Source organism: Uranotaenia lowii, chromosome 3 (assembly GCF_029784155.1).
Source record: "Uranotaenia lowii strain MFRU-FL chromosome 3, ASM2978415v1, whole genome shotgun sequence".
NCBI classification, from domain to species: Eukaryota; Metazoa; Arthropoda; class Insecta; order Diptera; family Culicidae; genus Uranotaenia; species Uranotaenia lowii.
This window is the reverse complement of record NC_073693.1, coordinates 139883768-139903767: the sequence shown is the minus strand read 5'-3', so window position 1 is coordinate 139903767 and position 20000 is coordinate 139883768. Positions and strand designations below refer to the sequence as shown.

Below are 20000 nucleotides of genomic sequence, written 5' to 3'. Positions count from 1 at the left end.
AGGAACAAATCGATGAAATGTGATGAAAAGTTTTCAAATTAAAATTACCGTTCCGCTCAATTTCAATATCTTTCATCTTATTCTAATCTTCTATCCGTCTATAATCTATCAATTCTTAAATACTCTTTCTCAAAAATTATCAATTTCACCGATATAGCCGATAAAATAATTTCACAATATAAAATTTACGGTGATCAACTCTTCGTTTAAAAAATAAATAAGTAAACTTTTGTGCATGAATTCATACAAGAAGCATCCCAAGCAACCAAAAGTCCCATAAAACAGGTACAAAAGCGCTTACTCAGCTCCATCATTGATATGAAGTACGTTCTGTGCATCTAAAAATTTAAATTCTTATTGATACTTTCAAGTTCCAAAACAAGTCCTAATGACCTTCTACTTACCTTCCAGCAACCTTTTAATTCAGCTCCCGAAAAATCGTAAAATGAGCAAAAATCTCTCTCTGTATCTCAACTGCACCCTTGTCACCGGTTCCTATCACCTTCTCTCGATTATTTACTATGTTCTAAACATGGTGCAGCCACGATGCCACGCGTCGTGTTCCAAACTCGACAAATTGCTCAATTGCTTCTTTCCTACATTTTATTAGATTTTGAAAGCACCTCAATGTATTTTTTGTGACTTACCAAATCCCGTTTTGAGCACTTTTGTCCCCTTTATGTGACTTAAGTTCCGTACAACGTACGTATAAATCACTTTTGCAACTTTCAAATTTATAAATGAGTACATATAGTTCACTCATGGGAATTGGGCAAAACAAGTTACATACAACATACATTTTAATCACTTTTGCAACTTTCAAGTTCATTGATGAGTACATAAAGTTTACTAAAGGGAATTGGGCAGTTGATTCTCTTTGTCAGTCAATATGTAACTATCAATGCCTTCATTCAAGTAAATATGTGACTTTTGATTGCTTGGGATGTTTTGAATGCATTTTTATGAATTTAAATAAGCACATTTTCTCCCGGAGAGCAAACTTGTACATATCTGCAGAAGTTCGCTACCTAGTTATAGCGTAGGCAAAAACTTTCATATCTCGGATTGGTACTAACAAAAAAAATTTGTGACGGCATTGCTTAAATCAAATATCAATTGTTTGATTATGGAATTATGGACGAAAGGTTATATCTTAAACTCGAAACAAAAAAATCCAATGATTGTTAATTTCCAATACAAATTCATTTCACTCATTTTCAAAATGTAGGAAAGAAGCAATTGAGCAATTTCTCGAGTTTGGAACACGACGCGTGGCATTGTGGTGGCACCATGTACAGAACATAGTAAATAATCGAGAGAAGGTGATATGAACCGATGCCAAAGGGTGCAGTTCATTCATTTATTTAAAATTCATTTATTTTAAACCCCTTTGCACAATGGGATAAAAGTATATAAATCGCGAAGAAACTCTATTCTTCCCTCCTACACAAAACACATCTATGAAAAAGTACTTTCCATTCATGAAAATGTCCGGAAAATCGATTGGACGTTGTTTCAGATGCTGCACGAGCTTACGAACGGAGTTAAAGTACCTTTTTAACAACTAAATAATTCCCCCATTTTTGTAAACAATCCAGAAAAAAACTAATTTAGACTTGAAAATTTTGATCAAAAATAGACCTATCTTGTGTGCTTTTTTTTCTGAGAAATTCAATGGAGGCTGTTTGACCCCACCGCACGCTTCAGAAAATGTGGTTTGGCAGTGGTTACCCTCAATTCCCCAACATTTTTCATTTATTTCAGAAAAAAATCATGAACGGACTTGAACATTTTGAACCAAATAGGACGTATCTGGTTTGATTTTTTCTGAGAAATCTAACAAAGCCTATTTGAGCCACCGAACGCATTGAAAACAGGAGCAATGGCTGCATTATCCCCAATTTCCCAATATTTTTCAATTAATTTCAATTAAATTGAGGGTAAAAAAAGCACATACGATGCGTCCGATTTTGTTAAAAATTTTCATAACCGAACATGCTTTTTATGAAATAATTGAAAAAAACTTGGGGAATAGAGGGCAGCCATAATTCCATTTTCCGAAGCGTTTCGAACTCCATTCGTAAGCTCGTGCAGTATCTGAAACAACGTCTAATCGATTTTCCGGACACTTTCACCAAAGAAAACTACTTTTTCATAAATTTGTTTTGTAGGAGGGAATATATTGAATTTCTTCGCGGTTTATACACTTTTTTCCCCATTGTGCTTTGTAAGAGAACATCTCCATTTTCCGTACAAAAGTCGAATTTTCATAGTTTTTTTTATTGCCTGAGTCCATTGCGACGCTCAAGTTAATAATTTAGAACATTTTTCTCGCTTTTAGTCAGCTTTTTAAAAAATTTTAAATTACAAAAAAAAATCAGTCATTTTAATTTTTTTTTTTGTAATTTTTCAAAATGTAGGGTGAGAGCTCCTACTTTGGACCTAGAGGCTACTTTAGTCCTAAAATGCCAAAAATTGAAAATTATTCATTTTGTTAGCATAGGATAAAGAAACTCTTATGCACCCAATGAACTTTTATTCTTCCTGAATCCTACCATTCCGCCTTTTGCCATAAAATGTCTTTCTAATAAAATTTTCAACGTTTTCAAAAATGTATCTTCTAATCAGTGGTAAATCAGACAGCTCAATGAGGGGGGAGGGTTTTGAGAAACCAGAGTGAACAAGGAAAAATCACGTTTTTAATTGTCCAAGCCAAAGTTCAAATAGAAATTACTTTCACTGTGAAGAATATCAAGCATACGGCCTATGTTTCCCAAAATAAATGAAAATCAATCGAAAAATTTGTAAAGGGTCCAAAAATAGAAGACTTTTGTCTTTGATGTTCAATTTTCAGACCTTACACCACCAAAACTTTGTTTCGATACCAACAAATTAACAAAGGTGCGAATTTTTAATTGGGGCACAATTCAGAACCAATATTGACCATTTCTAACACTTTTGGACAACTTTACGCAAATAAACTACAAGTAAGTAAACACAAAAATTTTCAGCTATAATTCTGCTGTGATAGAGCTAACGAAGAGTAAAAGTGTTTGAAATGTTCATAACAGAAATTTAAGTGTTTTTGATCGTTAAAATGCTGTAATACTTTTTTATGATAATATTTTTATTAATAATATTTGATTGAAGATATTTTTGATGATAATATTTGATTAAAGATAAAAATTTTAATGAATTTTTTAATTTATTTTCGAAAAATCATACGTTTTATAGGAATTTCAGTTCTAGGTCCGATGAAAGGTATCAGTCCAATAACAAAATAGAAACAGTAGGTTCAAAGATGGAAATTTCGATCATCAATGTCTTAGCAAATCTTTCAATAATTGCAAATTCTTATTGAAACTTGCTGATTAGATTATGAACATTACAAAAATTTCCTGAAAAATATTCCGCCAATTTATAAGAAAACATGATTAATTAAAAACCAACGTTTAAAGGGTCCATAGTAAGGCAACTAACCCTACTAAATTGCTAATTTAGGCATCTCAATGAATTTAAGCAATACCAAAACATTGAAAATTTGACTTTTGCTTGAAAAATGGGGATGTTCTCATTCAAAGAGTCTTCAAATGTTTCAATTTATATTCAAATTTAACAAATTATTGAATTCATTTTTCTCGAGTTTAAAGTCTGTTTCACATAGAATCTGGTCGCATCTTTTCATTTACCGCAGCGCCTCTAGTTGTCACATCGCGAATCTTTTGAAAGTGTTTTGATCCGGATGGTTTGTTTACTTAGTGGTGAAAATTTCTTCAAGATTGAAGCAGTCAGTCAAAAGTTATCGACGATGGAACGCGAAAGGCGAGAGATAATTCTGCAGACTCACGTAGAGAAACCGATAGCGAAATTCCTCAAATATCCAAAATGGACTGTAAATTCGGTGCTGCAACGTTACCGGGAGACCCTTACGGTGGATCGAGCTAAACAAACCAGGCGTAAAAGTGGAACGTATGACCGGAAGCTGCGAGCAAAGGTAATTCGATCAGTTCACAATAATCCTGGAATCCACTTGCGTGATTTGGCGAAAAAGTTCAAGAAGAACCACAGTACAGCTCGACGAATTTGTTTGCGAGAAGGCTTGCGGTCGTATCATGCAAGCAAACGCCCATACAGGACGCTGAAACAAAACCTGGTTGCCAAAACCAGGGCAAGGAAGTTTTACGAGAATGTGTTGACCAAATATAACGGATGCATTTTGATGGACGACGAAACTTACGTCAAAATGGATTTTGGACAAATACCCGGTAACAAATTTTACCTTGCGAATCGTAAAGGGAATGTTGCGGGTAGATTCAAGTTTGTTTTCGCAGATAAATTTGCTTGTAAGTTGATGATTTGGCAAGGGATCTGTAGTTGTGGGAAGAAGTCTAAGATTTTCATCACTGGGGACACAATGAACGGAAATGGTTACAAAGAAGAATGTCTCCAGAATAGGGTTTTACCACTCATTCGGTTCCAAAAAGGTCCGATGAAGTTCTGGCCGGACCTGGCAAGCTGCCACTACAGCCGGGATGTCGTTAAATCGTATAAGGAGAACAAGATCGATTTTGTTGAAAAAAATATCAATCCACCAAACTGTCCGGATTTTCGTCCCATCTAGAAATATTGGGCAATAGTTTAGGGCAAACTGACATTTTTACTTTTGTTGTACGTTATTTATTTGCGGAAAAATGATCTATTTTATCCGACCTGATTCTATGTGAAACAGACTTTAAGGAATAATTTAATTTTTCCATAATTTCACAATCAAATATTTGATAATTGAAGTAAATAATGCCGATTTGAAATATTTTTTGGTTTGCACCAATCCAAGATATGACAGTTTAAAAGTACAAGTTTTTGCTTCTAATTCATTATTAATAACTTGCTAACTCCTAAACCTTTAAGCGGTCAAGACGGTGTATGTCTTTAACATTACTAAGCTTTGTTTCACTGAAAATTTCATCAATTTTCATCCGTGCATTCAAAAATTATTTATAAAAGAAAGTGTTGCATTTTTTCATAATACATTTTAGTTGATAAAAAGGAATAGTTTTTGTGGAAGTTCCGACTTTATACTATAACCAATAGTAAATTCGAAATTTTTTTTAAAATCAGTGACACGATGAATTATTTAAAAAAATGATTGTTCTACAGCAAAGATGTATATGCACTATTTCATACAGAATAATTTATGACAAATGGTTAACTCCATTTCCTCGTTTGTTTTAACTTAGCTGTGCCATTCATAAACATTAAATTTTTAAATCAGGTAGGAAAGTAGGATCATTAATTTTAGTCATGTATTAAATTTTGAACACCAAAGATTTTTTAACACAAAAATTTACGAATATTTTAGTTTAACGCGTTTAAACCAGTTTTAAGACCCGCATTTAGAAATCGAGGTACACTTTTTGCTGAAACTTAATTGTCGTGACGGCACTTGCTCAAATTGAAGAGCAAAGCGATTTGCGTGCGTCGTCAATAAGAATCTCCTATAAACTGAAGATCAAGGGTTTGCCGATCTATTTTCGTTACGTGAGAGATTTATCGTTTTTCTGACGTTTACCTTTTCTCTCTCAAACTCTAACGCTCTTTTTTCTACCGTTTTTACACGCTTATCAGAGATATTGTTATTAAACAATGTTTCAATCTGAATCACATGCATATATTTTAATTATTAAAATTGTCCATTTCATAACGATTATAATTAACTCACTACCGATACTATACACTACATTATCCCCCGCCTCTAATGTTACATGATCATTTCATTTGATTTTGTAGCTTGTTTCCTTTTGTTATGTTTTTTTCATTGTTCTTTTTTTTTGCATTTATTTATTTAAAAAAAAAAAAGTATAATTTAACTAGCGACACAACAAAATTATCTATAATTATTTTCCTGTGGAGTTAAAATTCCGTACAAAAAATCTAAAATTATACTATCGTCCACCATTTGGTTGATTCTTAAGAGCGTGAAATTTCCAATTGAGACAATTTTAAACGTCAAGTGCTACTGAAAAGTTAGAAAGTTTATTTGAAATGCGTCTACTACAGCATTGAACTCAATAATAATTTTTTTTGGAGTTATCTTAGAACGAGAGATACAACTTCATAATGAATTTTTAAAAAAATGAATACAACGTCCACACCATTCTTACAGACAAAGTGAGACGCATGGGAGTTAAACAATTTTTATTTATTTTAAACTTTATAATTTTAGTACAAGACAAATTTCATTTATGCTCAAGATATTCACTATACTTACATTATGTGGTATTAATATTATTGAATTTAAGGTTTTTCTTATGGTTAAGGTTTACTTAATGTTCACTTTATTATGATTTGTTACCGATATCCAAACCGAAAATACAAAAATCATTTAATTTTTTTTCAATTTTATTAAATCAATATAATCAAATGTTAACCATTTTTTATGCAGGTTTCATTTTTAACTAATGTTTCAAAACCGTTTAGTTCATCTTTCATTTGTTCGCATTTCAACTTATTTTATTTATTTTTCACTCGAAATTTTTTTTTGTTTAAATTTTTGTTAAATACAACTATTAAATGCTTTATTCGATTTATGATGAAAAATTTTCATCATGAATAATTTTCATTCATTAGTATAATTTTATTCATTTGTCTTTGGCTATTTTCGTCTAAATTCTGTTGTTGAATTGTTTGCTTAAATTTTCGACTAATTATAAAAATCTTCTTTCAAACCTTCTTTTGCTTAAATTTATGACCACTAGTACTAGTTTTTGATTTTATTCGTATTCATTTTTTTTTTTTCAATCAAAACTTTTTTTTTTAATAAAACCTTTATGTGCCTGTTTTTGTGTCGTTTTTTTTTATTTTTTTTAATTTTTCATATTTTATGTTATTTTTTTTTATGTTTACTTTCATTTATCACCATTGCCTTGGCTATAATTTTTGTTTTGATAAAACTTCTAATATGAGTGATTCTTTTCAACCTTTTATTTACCCATTTAACGAATTTAAATATTTTTTTTTTGTTTAGGTTGAATCATATATATATTCTTTAAATTTATTCAGGCTTTATTTTTCTCAAAGTCTCTTTTTTTTCAACCGTGCTACACAGAAAAAATTTTTGAATCTTACGTGTCATTGAAAATGGTTAACTTTAAAATAATACAACCTGTAATTTCGAAATCACGTAATTTTCTATTGATAGGTTGAAAAGTAAATATAGAATCATTGAACATTACAGTAAATGTCCTGTAACAAAAAGGAGCAGGACATGTACTGTAGTTTTACAGGTCGAAGCATTTATTTTTAAGTGAGAGCATTCTTTACAGGCCGGTTTAGAATTTCAGAACTGTAAAATTTCGAGCGATTGTGGCTAGTGTTTGCGAATGCATTTTACATAATGTTCGTTGCGCGGATTCTGAAAATCAATTGGTAGGTACAGTTTTTAAATTGAAATTTAGCATCAATTGTGAGCATTGCAGTGACTGGTTTGCCGATGGAATGTGGTGTGAAGTCAGCACGAGTAGACTTGTTTGTATACATGTCGATTGATTCCGTCGAGCAATGGCATTGTTGGCGCGCTTCCGGACCTCGTTTCCTTGGTCTGAAACTTCATGTTGGAGGAGAGTCGAAAACGGGACGGATCGCTGTGAAACGCCTCAAAACGAGACTGTCATCTGGTGGCTTAGAACGAGAACATCCGGCTGCATTGGGCCTTCAGCATTTTCCTGTCCAACTCCGAAATGTTGCATCAGCAGTGGTCCACCCATTTCTCAACTGCTGTACAAATGCATGTTGCAGTCATCCGTTGCACGATATCGAGGGCGTACGAGAGCAACTGAACGCGATCGATATCCACGTAGCCGCTCAACAGCCGTTTAACTACGAACGTGGAATTCCACACAACCAAGTTTGTCTAAAGAACTCCAAATTTAATATTCTTTTTGAATTCCAGAGTCTCTAGTTTTGGAAATAATTCCTCCACGCATAATGTCAGGAACACGAAAGACTTGACACTATCATGCTAGCTTACCAAAACAATTGGTCCCAAGATGAAATCCTCCAATTGCTGGTTTTATGTTTTCCGGATGAGAATAAAGATGGTAAGTATAAACTCTACGACTATAATTTAGCCGCTTCTTCAGACACCGTTTAAATTGGTCTCCCGTGCTGCATAAGTTATACTTTCTTGACCGTGGTTTCAGCATTTCCATGAACCAAAATGTTGTTCCCATCCTAGGATAATTTATTGTATATTTAGGTTACAAATTAGACTATCGCTCATGTTTCGTTTTTGCATACATACCTTTCCAGTCCTGTGGAATTGCTTGAATTTTTGGATCAATTTTGAAATACCTAATAAACTTTTATTCACCTTTTTGAGGATCTTAGGTTCTTTTATCGCCAACAAAGCAAACAATAATCTTTAACATTTAAATATGTTTTCGTTTGTTTTCAATGAACAGAATTCAGCGATTTAATTGAATTAAATTAATTTCGAAGAACATTGCTTTAAATATTTGTTCATATTTTAACAATTCGGTATCGATTTCAGTAAAGGGCGAATGTACCAATATCGCTGATTCTAAAATAATTACATTTAATGTTTGACATCTTGTCTTGCTATCTAGAATTCAAAATATTCTTCTGGTAAAACAGAATTTATTGTGATGTTGGTCTTCGAACGTAATGTTTCAGCTTATTATTCATTTTGTCTTCAATTGGCGCATTCGCCCTTCCAAAAAAATTATACCGAAATATAATTAAAGAAAACCCCAATGCACATGAATGTGTCAGGTGCTACTGATTATAAGTGCTTATGTAGGAGCACATTAATAGAGTTTGAAAACTAAATAGGTAATTTTTTTTTCATGTATACATTACCTATATTTTAATCCCAAGTTATTGAACTCCTTAAAACAAAATTTTAGATTGATTACCAGCTTATTCCCAATATGTCTTTCATTCAATGGAACGCAACAGCATATATCGTACTTCATGCATTGTTAAATATTCTGCTAAATGCTCGTATGCTGCTAATAGCTTATAATTTTCTCAAATTCGATTGCCTTTCAATGCAAATGCTTAGTTGAATTTTTTTTATATTCGGCAAGAAAAATTTCACGGCCCTATGCGCCGGAGAATCAACGCGGGACCAATAAATAAGAAATGTTCCGAACGCTGGCAAACGCCATCTCATCATCATTAGAATTTGTATTTGACCAGTTTTCCCACTAGCACTGGCAAAATCGATAGAAAGACGAACCTGCGGTGGTCCGATACATATATTGTCATTGAAGTTGAAATCCGAAGTTTTCGCGCTGGTGATCGGCAACCTTGCCAACTAGCGACGTTGTGAAATATCATTACTGGCAACGCTTTTGTAAAGTAATAACCAGCGTGCCTATACAGCTACGGGTGGTTGCATATTGAGCAACAGTAGGCAAGGAGTACCAAAAGTTTCTCATTGGTGGGGGGTGGAGACGGAGCGCTTTTTGACAGCGAATTGTTCGCCTACCATGCCTATGATTACGATTGCCTGTCACAAGATGGACGATTCCGTGTATTCACGCAGAGTAAACTTGAATTTTGGAACGAATTAAATCTGACTTTGATTCAAAACATTAATTTTTTTGAATCCAGCTCCTGTTTTCTTTGAATCAATGAATTATAGTTTTGATTGAAAAGAATAATTTTTGAAAGAAAGAATAAATTTTTTGAATTGAATAACTTTGGACTTTGATTTCAAACAAATTCTTTGATTCAAAAGAAATTTGTTCAATTGCATATTTCTTTAGAAACAAAGTAAATTTTCTTTCAACCGAAGAAAAATGTTTTAAACTGAAAAAAATAATTTTTTGAAACAAAAACTTCAAACTTAGAAGATATTTTGCATTGACTTGCAAGAAGAACAGAAAACCGAAAAATCGAATAAAGTTCGGCCGCTCGTTTTAAAAATCAAACCAGTGAATCGGAGTAAGCTATAAATAAGGAGGATTCAGGATGCAAAATGGTAAGTGTAAGTTAATAAATACTGAATATTTAAGTGAATTCAAGATTTTCTAAAACGCTTGTATAGTTACAGGACCACGGCCGACGGATAGATTTCCAAGTCTCTCGAACATGGAGAAAGCTGCGCAAAGTAACACCTCCCCAAATCCCGCGGTCGTATTTTTTCGGCCCAATCTTCAACGGCAATCACCAGTCGGACCAGCCAGCAGCTGGAGTGGCTTTCGGAAGATTATTGACCGGCCCACGGAGAATGCGAAACTTTGTCAACGATATCAAGGACCCTACTCGGTTGTAGTGAACCAGTGTTTTATGTGTTTGTGAATAAAAAAGAATTTAAGAACTAAAATTGTATCTTTTTATTATTCAAATTCCTAATAGGAACTTCGAAACAACAGGGTAAAAATCTTCCAATTGGAATAAATGGAAAATGGTTCAATGAATAAATGCTTTTAAATCTATATCTAAATTACCTTTGAGCAAAGATAATAACTTTAAATCAAATGAAACTGGTTTTTGTATCAAAGCATTAATATTTTGAATCTAAGATTTTTCAAAAGAAAAAATCTTTGAAACAGAGGAAAATGCATTTGAACCAAAGGATTTTTTATTTATACCAAAACCAAAGGAAAAAATCCTTTGTTTTTGCGGCACTTTCCTTTGAAATAAAAAATCTTTGGTATAAGAACACACCCGAAGTTGTACACGTCCTGATAATAACTTGTCGCCAGTGAGTGTCGCCAGTAAATGTCGCCAGCGCTCATTGACGATAACTCCGGTTTAGGGATTCAGCGACAATATCTTGCGCCTTACTTTTTATGTGCTTTGCGTGTGTGCGTTATGTTCGAATTCGAACTCGGATGTCAAATTTCGACACGACACGACCAAGCCGTCATTTTCATTATTATTTTCTTTCACCTCAACTTAACTGATTTTCTTAAAATGTCATATTGAGATTCAGTATTTTGATAATTTGATTGAATACTGTCAATATTATACCGATATGATAAGAAGGTAACTACAGTTCATTTATCTTAAGTAATTTGAAATGTGTTGATACAAATGCCTTAGCACAATCAAACGATTTTAAATTAGTTTGAACAAGTCATTTTTCAAAAATTCCAATGATTTGAATCATTATTTCAACAGATCATGACGTTCCAACTAGCCAACTTAAACGCATTAGATATATTTCTTGCTTTTTGGATCAGTGCGAGTGGTAGTTTATTCGCGATAATTGAAAATATGTGTTTAAATATCCTTATCTTATTCTATTTTTTTTTAAATGTTCTTGCTCAAATGCTAACATCCTATATAACACCGTTGCTAGAGTGGTTTACTTCTTCAATTTGGATGTGTGAGATTTTGAGTGTTGCGTTAATTTTTCGGAAAGGTTAATTTTTAGTTTCGAATGACAAAGTTTGTTGTTTATATACTGCAACCTGAATTTTTATTTAGTTCTCTGTTCTCCAATTAAAACAAATGTGTTAGAATAGGTGCGTAATTATACCTTCAGTGCTTTACCTTCAGTGTTCTTTTAAATATATATATCTAATCTTGGAGATAGTTTGATTGGCAAGTTGTTCGAATATATATTAATATTTAATATCTTCTGTTTTTTTAAGGTTCATTAAAAATTAAAGAATATGTCCAATTTCGGTAATCCTGTATTAATTGAAACATACGGTGATGGAATAAGTAGTAATTTTTATAAGCTCAGGAACCAAATTCACATCACTTCAAAGCTGCTGTTCTTGTAAGTACTGTGAAATAAACTACTACCGTAAACAGCCCAAAATCTGCTTAGTTGAGACCTTAATTCTGCGCATAACAATCGATAATGATAATATTTTTTGCATAAAAAAAATTCAAGTGTAGCGTAAAACATTTTGCTTTTATCATTAATGCACTTTGCTCTAACTTAACTAATAATAAAATGTACAAAATTTGGAACTGTTTAGAACTAGGGTTGAATACGTTAATGTACAAAAGCAAACACCAGAAGAAAATTTACTTTTTGAGGGCTTAAATCCTTCTGTTTTTTAGTTTAAACCTAGAAAGTTTCTACATCTTTTGAAGATTTTTGTTAACACAACGTCTTTTCATATATAAATGACATAATTGAAAACGAGAGTGATTTGAAAACTTATTTTTGTTCACAACTAAAAATTAATATCGAGGGACAAGGGATTTGACTAAAACGACAACTCCTACTGTTAAATATGGTTAAGCAATTTGGAACATTTCAAATTGATTTTAAAATTACTCTTCAAATTATTTAACGAACGCGCGATTTTTCCTAAATTTACTGCGCTGCGTGACATGTTTAAAAAACCTCTACTATAACTTTCACCATACATTGTTTCATTTTTTGTTTTGCATTTAAAATATTAGATATTTAGTTAATAATTCGATCCGGTATTCATTTATAATTAGTTAATAGAAACAACTTTGCCTATCTACCAATGGATATCTAAACATGAACATGATTCAACAAGCAGTTATTATATTTTAAATTGATCAACTACTAAAAGGTTTTTTTTATTTCATAGATCTAGACAGAAAATGCTTGATGCCATATTGATAAACGAACTTGGTTCACCAGAGGAAGATACGATTGCTTTGAAGGCTAGAACAAGAATGAAATCATCAGTTAGAAAACGGTACTTCCCACAACGAATAGTATAGTTACTATTGAGAACTGTAATGATATTTATCTCATGAAAATTTATAATTTATAATGAATTGAAGATAAATGACATTCGAAAACTTTTTAAATTATGTTTGAAAAATATCAAATTTCTTTTTCTTCGAGCATTTCATTCCAAGTCATACTTTTACCCAACCTTACTTTAAATTTCCTAGATATTCTGCCAATAAACTTCAATCAAAAATTCAACAATTTTAAGACTCATTTGTTTTTATCCGAAAAATCCAAATACAAGACTTGAAATCAACCAAGCAATCGTAGAAATCTATCAGTGTTTTCGTTTATTTTCCACTGGCACGGTAGCAGAGCTTACTAACATGAAACAGTTTACTAATATGAAATATAAAAATGAGATTAAAAAAAAACAATTAATTAAGTAAAATCCTCCGAAATATCACAAAAAAAAAAGTAAAATCTATTATGCCGTGGGATATTTATACCATACTGCATTGTAGTAGCACGTAATAGTGTCATTTAATTCATGCCATGAATAGCATTGGAAAATACTTGCGTTTTAGTATTTATTATGTTTCATTTATTTAATTCATTAACAATATTCATAAATAAATTTGAAAATGAAGTACGAACTACAACCCTGTACACTGTACATGGCTTTAAATTACAGTCCTGTAATTTCAAACCATACTGTAAAAAAAATGTGCACTTGAAAATTACTGGCACGTAATTTTTTTTCGACCTGTAAAATTATAGTAAATGTCCTGCTCCTTTTTGTTACAGGATATTTACTGTAATATTACAGAAATTAATTTTTGCTGTGTATGGATTCATTCATTTTTGTTAGGCTTCATTTTTTTTTTCACTGACAGTTTTTTTTCGTCGAAGTTCAATTATTTTTCAATTTCATTCTTCATTTTTTTTAAATATTTTTATTTATTCAATTCTAGGCTTGGTTTTTTTTCACTGCCTTTTTTCTTTTATTATTTTTTTTTTGGCCCATTTTTTTCACTGCCATTAATTTTTCAATATTTTGTTTCAATTATAGGCTTAATTTTTTTCACTGCCTTCTCTTTTTTTTCATAGGCTTCATTTTTTTCACTGCCATTTATTTTTTTTATATATTTTTTTTTAAGTTTTAGGCTTCATTTTTTTCACTGCCTTTTCTTTTAACATTTTCTTTATAATTTTTAAGAACTTTTTTTTCCATTGCCTCTTATTTTTTAAAAGATGTTTTACCGCCATGTTTTGTTTTCATTTGAATCTTATTTTTTCTATTGCAATTAAACTCAATCGTCCATCTATTTCTCAAATATTCCTTCCTACAATATCTTTCCAGAATCGTCATAACTCGCAAGAAACTCGGCACCAGATCTCCAAAAGAATAACTTACCATTTGGGAGCGTTTTTACTACGCCATTGTCGTGACGGCACTTGCTCAAATTGAAGAGCAAAGCGATTTGCGTGCGTCGTCAATAAGAATCTCCTATAAACTGAAGATCAAGGGTTTGCCGATCTATTTTCGTTACGTGAGAGATTTATCGTTTTTCTCTCTCAAACTCTAACGCTCTTTTTTCTACCGTTTTTACACGCTTATCAGAGATATTGTTATTAAACAATGTTTCAATCTGAATCACATGCATATATTTTAATTATTAAAATTGTCCATTTCATAACGATTATAATTAACTCACTACCGATACTATACACTACATTAATGAACACTCACGAAGGCACTAAACGATTTCAACAGTTTCAACACAAAATTAGCTGACATTTTTGTATTTAATTGTAACCAAAAAATTAAATATTAATCAAGTTAATACAGAAAATTGTTGTTCCGAAATCTAATTGTATTTTTACAAATATTTATGTTTTTTAAATAAATCCTATTTTATTTAATGAATATTTTAAATTCAAGCCTGTCAAATTGGAAATTTAACAATAATAGATAGTATGACTTTGTATAAGGTAAAGTTTTGTTAGCACTGACACATTTGAAAAATATAAAGTGAGAAAATAGATAACAATTTAAGTTCAATTCAATAGTTTATTATAATTTTTATATAATGATATCTGAACAATAAAATGTGCGCGATGAAGTTTGAAATAGAAAACGTTCTGATTAATTGTTTGATGATATCCTTCAACTTTATTAGATCCCTAGTTTTATTAATGATGGTTTGAAAACATTTTATCTAATAACTTAAGCTATAAAATGTTGAAATATATATGGGCGCCCATATATTCAGTCGTATTATTGCGGAGTCGTAAAAGAGGCCTCCGATGTTTATTAAGATTCTCATAATCCATAAATTCTAATTTGTGCTTATTACCTCGAAGGATCTTACATCCTCCAGAGAATAAATAAGGGTTACATTGAGAAGCACTGAGCTTAATTGATTATCCGACGCAGTGAGCATTTCAATTTGTACTCATCTTCTGTTTTCCGTTTTCAATTCCTTAGAGCATCACCACCTGATCCGATGGAGGATACCAGAAACCCATACAACACCCAAGTAGTTGCCAACTACAGGCGCCCTCTGGATCGTATCAGTGAACAACCTAGAGACATCGAAAGACCCGTTCAATCTCCGGCCCAACAACAACTGAACTGGTCCGATCAACAGAGATCATATTCACCACAACAATCCCAACAACCCCCAACCCCACAACAACAGAATGTCCCCTCGGCCATTCGAACCTTTGAACCACTAAGTCGAGCACCTCCAGCTCCCGAACCGATCGTTGAAGTTCGTCCTGATCCACCGAAACCGATTCCACCTCCACCTCCTCCGAAGAACTTCAACATGAACACCGTGGTGCGGAGAGACGTGGCCGCAGCGAAAGTGGCCCAGGAACTCAACTACCGGAATAGTTTGAACTTCCCCAACAACAACGCCGGAAATGCCGGAAGCAATGGGCTGAGAACATTTGCGCCGGTCAATACGGCAACCGCATCCGGTGGCGATGGCGATCTTCCGACGCCCAACTACAGTCCTCCGATGCCACGAGCTAATCCCTTCGAAAACCGACCCCCACTGAGATCGGTTTTGCGGAACTCAAGATATCAGTAGCGAAAGGTTTTTCTATAAGCCCTTTCGGATTAGTACAACCCTTTAGAACGCAACAAACTCGTATATTTACCACCTATCGTTAGCAATAAATGAATGAAAAATGTAGCAGTTTTTACGACTTTTTCCTAAAGCCATGTACAGAAAAAACGTAGCCAATACTTTAATGTTTACAGGGGAGATAAGAAAGATCCTCCTCGAATGAACGTAACGATGACGAGTTAACTGTAAGACGTGATTAACCTCCCCTGCAAAGGGTCAGCCGGCATTGTAACGTTTTCGACTATCAGGGCGGAGATAACTTGTAGAGTACGTCGATGTTCTTGAAAATATTTTTCCCAAGGTAAGCCATCTGTTCGTAAAGGGGTTTTTTTTAATATAACATTTTTGGGAATTTCCATTTTTTTTTAAGTGGGTGTCTAAAATTTATTATCGTCTCGCGGCTTCTATTACGTGTAACTTTTTTGGAACAAAACGAATTAAATTTTCAGCACTGATAGAGAAAACATTTCCAAACAAAGTACTGTCAAAACATTCCAGATCCGACAACTAGGAGCGCTATGATATAATAAACAGTGCGTCCAGATTTTGGATTATCCATGCTTTAGAAGCACTTACAATTGTTTCGCCGTGCACGCTCGGCCATGTTGAACCCATGATGCATCTAGGATGATGATCTCATATGCCAAATCGCCATTCAGCCATATTGAAAAAAGTTTTGACAGCTGGCTGTAGTGTTTACGAAAAAAGGGGTCCAGGGATGCCAGGTGTTAGAGATAAAAATCAGATGGCAAAAAAGTGTGTGTATGTGCATAAGCTAATCGTAAACGAAAGATCAAAAGATTTAAAACCGTATGTTCCGAAAAAGAAAAACTTTTCATTGACCGTTATGATAGAAAGGATCTTAAAAGGTGGAACAAACAACCAAAACCCCTAAACCGGATGTTGCTTGCCCCTTTTTCTTGTTACCTTATCCAAAGAGCTATTTTGTTTCCCTCCAATCGAAAAGTGTTGGATGAAAATAAAAATAAATCGGTTCTGTTAAAAGAATGCTATAAATTCTGCTATTGATAATTTTCATGATTCGAAATTTTATTTTCAAATAACTGTTGCACCATGTAAATACTGCTTAAGCCTTTTTTAATATTAACATATTCAGTTGATCTACCTTCACCACCACCCACGAGCAGCGCTGAGCTGGAGCTTTGCTGCACTCGAGGATGACTAGCAATTGGACAGCATCACCTGCAGGAATCCTTCAGGGGCTCAATCCATTCCGGACAATCAACAGTCGGCAGTGGATCGAACTGATTCCCCAACCTACTCATCGGACTTATCGTCATGCTGCTCAGGCGCCTAATGTTGCGCATATTTTCCTATTTCAGCTCATCGGTTCCCTCGTTCAAAAGTGCCAAAAACTTCATCTGATTTTCCCAAATGCTACCTATCAGATCCGGATTACTCGATTGCATCTTCTGGAGCAGCGATGGCAACAGACGGGGGTCCTCCTGAACCAGCTTCTTCATCTCGATGAAGATCGGATGTTCCTGCAGGAGGGCCAGCCGCTTCTCGGACGATGGAATGTAACGCCTCGCCATGTTACCATCCGATTCGATGACTTTCTGCTGCTTCTAGATAGCTCTTGAAAAAAAAAAAGTTGAATAAGCATTAATTTGTCATAAGTAATGTAAAATTAATGTTACTCACCGCTACCGACAAAGCTGGCACCGTCGTTTAAAGGTCCAACCTCTTCCAGCTTTGCTTACCAGCCCGGAGCTCAGCCGGAAAATTTTGTTTCGATTCTATGAATTATATTTGCAAAAATCAAGGCGAAATCTTTGTCTAAGCAATATCTTGGTGATTGGCAAAACTTAGTGTTTTACAAAAAATCAGAGCACCTGGCATCCCAGCCAGCCGAACAGCCAGCTGTCAAATTTCGGCTGCGCTTCGCCCCCTCCTCCGCATCCAACCCTCGTCTACTTTTTGCCAAAGTGAGACCACCATATCTAGATTCCATCATGATTGAACCATTAATGTTTGAAAAATAACCATAATGGCAGTTGTGTGGATTAAGTCGTTTTATGAGTTTTCAGTGAAAACTCATAAAAATGAGATTGCGGGGAGAACTTGGATTATGGTTATTTTTCAAGCATGGTAAAAAAGTGAAAATTAGAAAAAATCAGGAAAATATTATCCGAATGAAGGTAGAACAACAAGAATCAATTAGAATTTAATAAATAGAATCTTTATTTCAAAATAAATTTATCGAAGTGATACAATTATGAACCCGATCTTAGTAATTTTATTTTCCTCCACCTCTTATGCCACCATGCATTGCCGGATGATGCACTGCGTGCTGTCTCGTCTGCGGTGACTGCGGAGCACCTAATTCTGCAGCTACACTCTCAGGAAAATTCTTATTATAATTTTCATAAGATGCATCTTATGAACTGCTTTTTAGAGTTTAAAATAATGTTTTATAAGAGTCTTATGAAATTCCTTCAATTTTCATACGATGTTCTTATGAAAAATAGAAGAAACGGCATTGTGAAAAAATGATGAACACATTCATTCATAGCATCAGTTTTTTTTCATCATCTAACAGTACGAAGCAATCGCCAGTTCATAGTTATTATAGTTTTCCTTCAATGTTAAATGTTATTGTTATCTCCGGAATGGTAAGTTCGATTTGATGTTTTTGGTGTGAACGTTTAATATATTAGTAAACTAAAATACATTATTTGTTTACTTTTCAGCAAGCTGGTCGGCAAAAAATGAAAGGTCGAAGATTAAGATGCGGCGAAAAAACACTTTGATGGAGCCGTCTGTTGATGTGCTGCTGATGGTGACCATGATGGATTTAATTTTAAACAAATTTGGCAAACAATAAAGTGAATGTTTTCAGCATGAAATATTTAGAACTTTTCTTATTAGAAAGTGATTTACTGTTTCCATAAGAATCTCTTATGAAAAGCAACAACCTCTCATTGAAGTAGGCGTTCATCTTCAGAATTCATTCGCGTCATAAGACAATCTTATGAATTTCATTATTTTTTCTTATGGCGTCACTTCATAAGAGAATCTTATGGCATACATAATAGTATTTTTCTGAGTGCAGATTTCCACTGGAAGATCCTGATCCGGATCCATATGAAGCAGCCTGTGATCCGTCCGATGTTAGAAATTTTCTTTAACCGGTTGTCCTGTTTGAGAGAGAAAAATACTATTAGTAACGCGTAGGATTTTGAGGGTGCTGTAAACTGCCGCTATTCGCAAGACTGTCCCATATGCATTTTCGTCATTTTTCAGTTTATCTCAAAAATCGTTCAAATACAGTTAGTTCTTCAATCTAGACTAAAAACTTTCATAACTTTGTTCTCAACATATGTGAAAAAAATACCAAGTCATACCTGTCCCATATTAAATATACCCGCAAAGCTGTCCCATATGTATATTTTTGCAGAATGCTTTAAATTTGCTCCTCTAATTTACGTTAATTTTACAAATATTCATACAATGTGTGCAACAAAATAAGCATTCATTGAAATTACGAAAGTTAGACTAGATAAAACAGTACAGTGAAGTCAAAAATAACCATTTCCATATTTTTTACAAGCTAAGTTTAGCCTAATGGGTAAATTCCATCAAACTGTGTTTTTTTTTTAGTTTCGCATGAGGCATATTGAATTCTTCGTTGTAAAACATGGAAAATAGTCAGCTATAAAGCTATATTTTTTTTAGGTTTTTGTCAGGCTGTTATTTGCTGCTTGGACTTTCATAAAATCTATGAACCAAAATACGCGTACCTGGTAGCACACGCGTAGGTCGTATTGTATAGATTTTTTCAACAAATATTTGCGGTCAAGATGCTTCGTTTTTTCTGATTCAGCATAAATATAATTTGTAGATATATTGTAGATTGTCTTTTTAAGAAGAATATCGACAGAAAAACTTTCCAAAAGATGAAGGTAAAGGTTGTTTTTACATGGAACGTTGTTATTCATTTTATTTTAGACCCACTGAATTCTTACGATAAACTTACTTTATCTTTATCTTAATATGTCAGAAACATGATTTCAAACCTATTTTTATCAGTAAACAACCAGTAAAGTGAATAATACACCGCAGATAGAGAGAATCAAATGATCAACTGACAAAAGAAAAGCCAAATATGGGACAGCCTTGCGGGTACATTTAACACTAGAAAGACCGCACCAGTCAAAATGACTGGTTGGACACTTTGTTTGTTGAATATCTTT

The 20000-nt window shown here is 33.4% G+C and overlaps 1 protein-coding gene across 1 annotated transcript in view; it reads left to right on the top strand.

Annotated features, from left to right (window-relative positions):
• LOC129758686 (uncharacterized) overlaps window positions 1–15832 on the top strand; it is a 30142-nt gene extending 14310 nt beyond the window's left edge. The window contains exon 7 of the mRNA XM_055756262.1: window positions 15135–15832. Coding sequence (XP_055612237.1) covers window positions 15135–15744 — 610 coding nt within the window. The 3' untranslated portion in view covers window positions 15745–15832. The remainder of the gene's footprint in view (window positions 1–15134) is intronic.
• The last annotated feature ends 4168 nt before the right edge of the window (window positions 15833–20000 follow it).